The sequence below is a fragment of the Megalobrama amblycephala genome, linkage group LG15 (assembly GCF_018812025.1).
Source record: "Megalobrama amblycephala isolate DHTTF-2021 linkage group LG15, ASM1881202v1, whole genome shotgun sequence".
NCBI classification, from domain to species: domain Eukaryota; kingdom Metazoa; phylum Chordata; class Actinopteri; order Cypriniformes; family Xenocyprididae; genus Megalobrama; species Megalobrama amblycephala.
This window is the reverse complement of record NC_063058.1, coordinates 22,029,945-22,038,760: the sequence shown is the minus strand read 5'-3', so window position 1 is coordinate 22,038,760 and position 8,816 is coordinate 22,029,945. Positions and strand designations below refer to the sequence as shown.

The 8,816-nt window shown below is 38.3% G+C and overlaps 1 protein-coding gene across 1 annotated transcript; it reads right to left on the bottom strand.

The window, feature by feature from the left end:
* Window positions 1–4,956: 4,956 nt before the first annotated feature.
* rpp25a (ribonuclease P and MRP subunit p25, a) lies at window positions 4,957–8,816 on the bottom strand. The gene is made up of 2 exons (XM_048158900.1): window positions 8,691–8,816; window positions 4,957–7,062 (listed from the first exon to the last, which is right to left on the bottom strand). The coding sequence occupies exon 2, from the start codon at window positions 6,714–6,716 to the stop codon at window positions 6,024–6,026; it is 693 nt and encodes a 230-aa protein (XP_048014857.1). The 5' UTR covers window positions 6,717–7,062; window positions 8,691–8,816; the 3' UTR covers window positions 4,957–6,023.

Below are 8,816 nucleotides of genomic sequence, written 5' to 3'. Positions count from 1 at the left end.
GACTGTGTGGGGGCTTTAAATAGCAAGCCAAGTGAAGGTGTGGCTTATGCAAGGAAAAAGTCATATAAAAATTGCTTTGGATTTATTTGATGAGACCTTGAGGCCTTGGACATCATGATGCTTTACGTTCACTGTAAATGAGATATTACAAAACAACGCAAACAACATAAACTACATACCAGGCATTTGGAAACTTTAAAAAGGTAGGCTAATGTTGACAACAAATTAAATATTAACACTGGTTTATAAATGAATTCAAAAGCCAAATCACATTTTTTTTTTAATTGCTCCACACTGTGTTCCTAAAATTTATAGGATTAAATTCTAAACCTTTTTAAAAATACTTTTATAAACAGTTGTCTGAAGTGTTATTTAAAGGTGCCCTAGAATTAAAAATTTAATTTACCTTGGCATAGTTAAATAACAAGAGTTCATTACATGGAAATGACATACAGTGAGTCTCAAACACCATTGTTTCCTCCTTCTTATATAAATCTCATTTGTTTAAAAGACCTCCGACGAACAGGCGAATCTCAACATAACACCGACTGTTACATAACAGTCTGGATCATTAATATATACGCCCCCAATATTTGCATATGCCAGCCCATGATTGAGGCATTACACAAGGGCAGCCAGTATTAACGTCTGGATCTGTGCACAGCTGAATCATCAGACTAGGTAAGCAAGCAAGAACAATAGCGAAAAATGGCAGATGGAGCAATAATAACTGACATGATCCATGATATCATGATATTTTTAGTGATATTTGTAAATTGTCTTTCTAAATGTGTTGTTAGCATGTTGCTAATGTACTGTTAAATGTGGTTAAAGTTACCATCATTTCTTACTGTATTCACGGAGACAAGAGCCGTCGCTATTTTCATTTTTAAACACTTGCAGTCTGTATAATTCATAAACACAACTTCATTCTTTATAAATCTCTCCAACAGTGTGTAATGTTAGCTTTAGCCACGGAGCACTATCAAACTCATTCAGAATCAAATGTAAACATCCAAATAAATACCATTCTTACGTGATTAGACATGCTGCATGACGAACACTTTGTAAAGATCCATTTTGAGGGTTATATTAGCTGTGTGAACTTTGTTTATGCTGTTTAAGGCAAGCGGGAGCTCCATGGGCGGAGAGCACGAGAATTTAAAGGGGCCGCAGCCTAAATCGGCTCATATTTAATGATGCCCCAAAATAGGCAGATAAAAAAAAATCTATGGCGTATTTTGAGCTGAAACTTCACAGACACATTCAGGGGACACCTTAGACTTATATTACATCTTTAAAAAAGACGTTCTACGGCACCTTTAACCTGCCCCTTTTGCCATAGTTTTAAGGATGTAAAAAAAAAAAATCTTAGGCCTATTGACGACTAATGTCTTTAGCCACATTTTAGTATTTATCGATGTCGCGTGCCACGCAATTCTCTAAAAGTTTCAAATCACCAACACCCGTCCCTCGTCAGTGTCATAAACTGCACAGGGACGCAAAGGCTGAGGATCCAAATGCAGTGTTTAATGAAAGTGTAATCCACAAATAAGGTCCAAAAACAGGCAAAGGTCAAATACCGGCAAGACAGTCCAAACAATAACAGAGTCCAGGGAAAAAGGCAAACAGGAAAATACACAAACAGGCTGAAAAACTAAGAACTAAGACACAGGCAAACCGGAGAACCAGAGGCTTCGAAATGCAGTAGACATTAGCAAGGCCTATCGAAGAGTAATGCTGTGTTTGAAATCGCTCCCTATACCTTCATTCACTATTCCCCATATTAGCCCACTAATATAGTCCACTTGAAGGAGTGAATGAAAACGAGTGAGTGATTTAGGACACGGAGTGCGCCGGATGGGCTGCCACTTCTACATAGTTTGTGCTTGCTGTTTAATAATCATTTAAAACTTAGCAAACTGGCAGCTCCAGTAGTAAGATGAAAATATTTATCTAGAACTTTGTCTAGGAAATTATGTATAAACCTTAATTAATTTAATAATCACTTAAAAATGAATTTATACCTGTATGATACTACGCTGTACCCACATTGGACCATTGGATGGTTTGTAAAATGGATGGATGAATGATTCAGCTGTGGGCGCCATCTTCTAGCTAGACGCAAGAATTCATTAGGTTCCCGACTCTCACAGTGCATTATGGGTATTCTTTAGCCGTTGAGCATGCATCAGTTGTACACTCATTATTGCAGTGCACTGTGGGATTGAACGAGTGCACTCAATATTGTCCACTATGATTTTGGACACCACTCTCAAATAGTGCCCTATTTAAGGGTATGGGGGCGATTTCGGACAGAGCCTGAGTGATCCTGGCTTTTATAGACAGAGGAAATGAGATAAGGGGCAACCTCCATTGTAATATCAAGGCAGAGTTCTTAGATAATGAGGCTGGGCTCTGGGACAGGAGCTAACTCTGGAGTAGACTCTTGGACTGGAGTGGGCTTTGGAGCAGACTCTTGGGCTGGAGAGGGTTCTGGAGCGAATTCATGGGCTGGAACGGTCTCTGGAGACAACTATTGGGCTGGAGCAGGCTTTGGAGCAGACTCTTGGGCTGGAGCAGGTTCTGGAGTGGATTCATGGGCTGGAGCGGGCTCTAGGACCAACTCATGGGCTGGAGCAGTCTCTGGAGTTGACTCTTGGGCTGGATTGTGTTCTGTAGTGGACTCATGAACTGAAGCACAGTGCACGGCCCAAACACACCAAATGGCTGTAACAGGTAGTGCAATTGTCAGTGGGACCACATCTGAGACCCCCAGACTTGATGCCACTGCAGAGATGGCAGCTGCTCGCACAGACATCAGCGGTGTGTCTTCTAGACTTGAAGCCAGTCTCAAACACCTAGAGGTTGCCTTAATGGCTTCATGTGAACTTTCATGATGACCAGGAATACTGACGTGGCGTCTATGGCAGCTGAAGGCCCTGGCGTAACACCATGATGGCTGGACACTCTAGCATAGCGTCCATGACAGCTGGAGTCTCTGGTATGGCATCCATGATAGCTGGAAGCTCTATAATGGCACCCATGTTGGCTGGAGGATCTGGTGTGGAGCCATGATGGCTGGAGGTTCTGGAGTGGCAGCCATATTGGGTGAGGACTGGCATAGGAACCACAGGACGGGAAGGTACAGAAAGCACAGGGTTAATGACCATCAGAACTGGGTATGCTGGTGACTGTGACGGGCCAAGCTTTGTGGCCATTGGAGCTTGATGCATTGTCACTATCGAATGCAATCAGTGATGATGAAACCAGGCAAAGGATGATGGGAGATGAAGTCATTGAGGGAGTGACAACAGTCTGTGATGGAGTGCCACCTGGTGGCTCTCAAGGGCACTCCAGCGGGTGATTGTGACAGTCAGCCCCTTGTTAACCTGTCTATTTAAACCTCTGTTCTTCAGTTGTTTGTCGGTCATTGCTCCTGTATGTGTGTTCCTTCCATTGCTCTCCTGCCTTATCTTTGAGGGTTATACTCTTGTTCTTGGATTATTCTGTGTTTGTGTTTCTCTAATTAAACTTGTGCTTGCATCTGGATTCTCTCTCTCTCTGCCTCGTCCCTGCTCACAAGTTACAGTTGGGAAAGTTACTTTTAAAGGTGCCCTAGAATTGAAAATTGAATTTACCTTGGCATAGTTGAATAACAAGAGTTCAGTACATGGAAATGACATACAGTGAGTCTCAAACACCATTGTTTCCTCCTTCTTATATAAATCTCATTTGTTTAAAAGACCTCCGAAAAACAGGTGAATCTCAACATAACACAGACTGTTACGTAACAGTCGGGATCATTAATATGTACGCCCCTAATATTTGCATATGCCAGCCCATGTTAAAGGCATTAGACAAGGGCAGCCAGTATTAACGTCTGGATCTGTGCACAGCTGAATCATCAGACTAGGTAAGCAAGCAAGGACAACAGTGAAAAATGGCAGATGGAGCAATAATAACATGATCCATGATATCATGATATTTTTAGTGATATTTGTAAATTGTCTTTCTAAATGTTTCATTAGCATGTTGCTAATGTACTGTTAAATGTGGTTAAAGTTACTATAGTTTATTACTATATTCACGGAGCTGTCGTTATTTTCATTTTTAAACACTTGCAGTCTGCATAATGCACAAACATATTCTTCATTTTTTATAAATCTATCCAACAGTGTGTAATGTTAGCTTTAGCCACGGAGCACTATCAAACTCATTCAGAATCATTATATGTAAACATCTAAATAAATACTATACTCACATGATCTGAAACATGCATGCAGCATGAATGACGAACATCTTGTAAAGATCCATTTGAGGGTTATATTAGCTGTGTGAACTTTGTTTATTCACTGTTTTTTAGTCGCGAGCTCGGGGGCGTGGAGCGCGAGGATTTAAAGGGGCTGCAGCCTGAATCGGCGTATATTTAATGATGCCCCAAAATAGGCAGTTAAAAAAATTAATTAAAAAAAATCTATGGGGTATTTTGAGCTGAAACTTCAGAGACACATTCAGGGGACACCTTAGACTTATATTACATCTTGTGAAAAAACATTCTAGACACCTTTAAAAATAACGCATTACAATACAATATTGAATTACTGCCTAATCCCACTCCGTTACTTTCGGTTACCTTTCACACCAAAAGTGAAATGAATAAGCCTCAGGCTGAAGGAAATGCAAATTCACGTTTGTACAGTATAGAGGCCGCGGCCAAAACAAACCTTTCAGCTATGCTGCCATTTTGATCGCAGAAAAAAAGAGAAGAAATGTGGAATCAACTCTTCAGCAATAAAAACAAAAAAAAATGAAACACAAATGTGATGTTTATCTAAAGTCATTTTTGCTTATTGAATTGAATTGCATTGAAGGTCAGCAGCAAAGACATTGCTTAATAAAATGAGACTAAATACATAAAGTGTATTTGTGTAAACATATTTAATTATTGGAGGTTTGTAGAATATTCTGAGTTTGCATTTCATTTTTCATTATGACAATATTGAATCTGTTTTTGTGCAAGTGAGATGAGTAAATGCATGTTCACATTTAGTCTAGAACTACAATACCCATCATATTCACACGGCACGCACAACGCCTCTGCACTTACTCACGATTTCTCTCAACATGGGGACAGGAGAGGTGTCAGTCAGTAAATGGGAAAACAAAGTAACTTGCATTACTTATTTGAAAAAGTAACTCAGATATTTTGTTGTAAATTTAAAAGTACTGCTTTACATTACTAGTTACTTGAAAAAAGTAATCTGATTACGTAACTCAAGCTAGGCTACTTGTAATGAGTTACCCCCAACACCGGTAATTCCTTTAGAAGGATATAGCAAAACTTGAGTCATTACTATCCAAAACCTTACAAAAACCTCTAAAGCTTACAATGACTTAAGCCATTACAGGGCGTTAACATGCTTTTCACTTTAGAATACTGTTCCAAATTAGTAATTCCTTCTGAAAGATTTGGTAATACTTGAGTCATTATTAGTGGGTTACCATGATCTTCACTTTAGAATTAATAACACTTTATGCATTAGTCACATTAATTTTGAACCTGTATATAGTAGTTCTTACTATTCCTTTTGGGAGGTATGTAGATATTAGCTAATAGTGAACTACAACATTCAAATGAGTGTTGTTACTTACTAATTTGTTAACCAGAGTTCCTTGTTAGTTCATAGTAGTTAATATTTTGTTACTCATTTGTTCCTAGTTATTCATTAATGATGGAACAGTATTCTAAAGTGTTACCAAATGAATAAACATATGAAGAACATTGAGCAGGCAAGATGAAAGTGAATGAGTAAGAGAACTAGCTGACAATAAATTATTTGGTTTTATATTTTGGATGTAATTTAAACACAGACTATAATGCGGTAATACTAACAAAATTAGCCTACTTCATGCATTTTATCACTCAAATTACACATTCATATTTATTGCATCCTGATATGACCAAATTGTATGACAGTTATAAGCCAATATAGCAAGTTATCTAAGTAAATACTTTTATATCAACAATTTTTCACTGGTTCGAAAACTGCAACTTTGTCTTGTCCCAGAGCAGCTCTTTTAACCCTTGGAAGATCATCAGAACAAGGACTCGGTGGTCTTTTTTCTGGCTTTCCACTCCCATGTGGTCCATCTGCCCATTTGCTTTCCTCCGAGAGCGTTTCGACTGGAGGCTGATATCCCGGCTCCTGCGGGTCCAGCGGTTCTTTGGACAGAAGAATGCAAATGGAAGGAAGAGTTCTGTGGATGGTCATCTGAACCGGGCCGCTCTCCTGGCTCTCCCACACCTCAGTCACTGTCCTGTACTGGAGCTTTGACACCTGGTGTAAGCCCTGCACTTTCCGTTTCATTATCTCCGCACAGGTGATGGTTTTGGTCACAGCCCGTCCCGTCCCACTGAACAGAACCTGCGACGTTGGAGCCGTCTGTCCGTCGCCTTGAAATCGAGACATGGCAAAACCCAAAAGGTTCCTAATTTTGCTACCTTCCTTCACACGCATTTCCAGAACCTCAGACGTCAGTCCTGGGATTGGACATGGGATTGGTTCTCCAGTGGAACAGACCTTCCTGAATCCACCTTGCTTTGGTTTGTTAGGAGATCCAGTAAAGTTTATGGAATTCAGTTGGGAGGGTTGGACAGATGTGGTACATGTAGATTGTGCGTTATCATGAAGCTCTCTGCTCGGCATAAACATATTTATAGGTTATTTTCTATGTTCTTGAGGCTGCAAAATTTAGTACCACTTGATAATATTTCCCAGAACAGTTCTGGCCCTCAGAAACCTTTACCTTCAAGAAGACACAATGCATTATGATTTTATCCAGCATAAAGGAAACTGCACAGATGTGAGGGAAACCAAATGATCTTAACTGCTAAGTGTTCTGTTATTCCCAAAGCTCTGAACTGAATGACAGGGTGTCATTTACTTCATACTCTCTGGCGGTTGACATGAAGAAAAAAAAAATCTGTTCTGTAAATCGAGCAAATTCATCAAAGCTGAAAGTGCTGAGTAGCATATTTCAATTTCCATGAGAGGGGAGCTGTAACCAAACAAGGAAAAAAGATGATGAGCTCAGAGGCAGAACCACATTTTAAATTTAACTAGCTCATTTTGGGCATAACGTAATATTTATCCTAACTTTAAAATATTCTATTAAAGTTTTCAGCTTGTAGTTTATAGATGTTATGAAGTAAAGAATAGCCAAATGTATTCAAAATTACTCAAAATACCAATTCTAAAAAAAAAAATGCCGGCCTGAGCGGCTTCAACATGAGACGAGACAGAGACGATAACATATGTAATATGTAACGCACGTGAGTATAAATTTGTTCTTCACTTGCTGAAATTTAATCGGAATGATCAGGGAACTGAGTGAAGTACTTCCCACAGCATGGTAAAGAGAATAAACACCAATCCAACTGAAAAACTTTGCCGGGTTAGTGAACATCGCTCAACATGTGTTGGTTTTTTCTTGTCCTTTTAACATTTAATGGGTTTTCCTGTGCCCTGCTGACACTGACAACGCTAGTCAAAGCATTTGTCATTTGCGTCTTGTTCCGTGTTCACAAGTTTCAATATAAAAGTCTTTGCGACTGAGTGACTCCATCATAACGTCTTTGCCGCCATCTAATGGCATAATAATTGTAACTTCTGTTGCGGTCTATTTTTTTCCAGCGGAAGGAAGCCTTTTTTATGATTTTACTTAATGAAAGTTGCATTGATGCATATTTTTTGGCTTTAATATTTGTACTGTGTGATAACCATTTTATAAAATACACAGCAAAATTCCCAGAGTTAAATCAACTCTGCTCAGATTACATATATACTCTCTATATAGTGTTAAAGTAACACTGAAGCAGAGTGAAAGTTATTGAGATAATTAAGTGATTAAGTTATGATTAAGCATTAGTGATGAACACCTGCTGTTAACAAGCATAATCACTGAAAAGAAACACAATAACTACAAAGGACTTCCAGCCACAGCCTTAGATGAAATCAACTAAAGATAAAAGACATTACATTTCTCAAGATCTGATTAAACAACTCCACAAACAGCATATTATCTCATTAACTTTAACTCTGTTTCAGTGTTATTTTAACTTTATGTAAAGAGGGACCATATGTTCTCTGAGCAGAGTTGATTTTAATTTTGATTTTGCTGTGTAATAAGCCCCGTGAAGCCGTGGTTTACAGTGAATTTAAAACGCCCCTTAGCTGTTATAAATTCACTGTAAACCACTGCTGGGGCTTATTGCTTTATTATAAACTTTTTTTTATAAAATGTAGTTTGATCACTATCCTCTCAGTTGTTTAAAAGATTTGGGCAATTATCAAAGTTTGATAAAATGTTGTTTAAATTTTCCAAAACAATATTTTTTAACATGATTTGTTACATTTAATTACCCCTTATCAGATTTTGACTCATATAAGAAATAAAAATATAAACAATAAATAATAATAATAATAAAGCCAATTGGATATAGATATACAATTACACGCAATTAAAATAACATGATATATAATAAATAATAATATAAATGCCAAGCATATTTAAATATGCAATTACACACAAATACAAAAATAAAATAAAATCTAAGACAACTTAATGGAACAAGAACACATTAACGTTGAACTGATTTTTGAAGTAAAGTCTAGTGATGCATTTACCTTTTTGCTCTTAGAATTCTCATAAACGTCCACTGTAAGGTGAAGTTCTGCATCCGTCACCGCGCTTTACCCTTGACGCCTGGTCACAATCTGAGACCTTTCACATATTTACTCTTAAGTGGTGAC

What these genes read in the sequence shown, in the direction of transcription:
- rpp25a (XM_048158900.1), bottom strand. Translation starts at nt 6,716, where the DNA reads ATGTTTATGCCGAGCAGAGAGCTTCATGATAACGCACAATCTACATGT.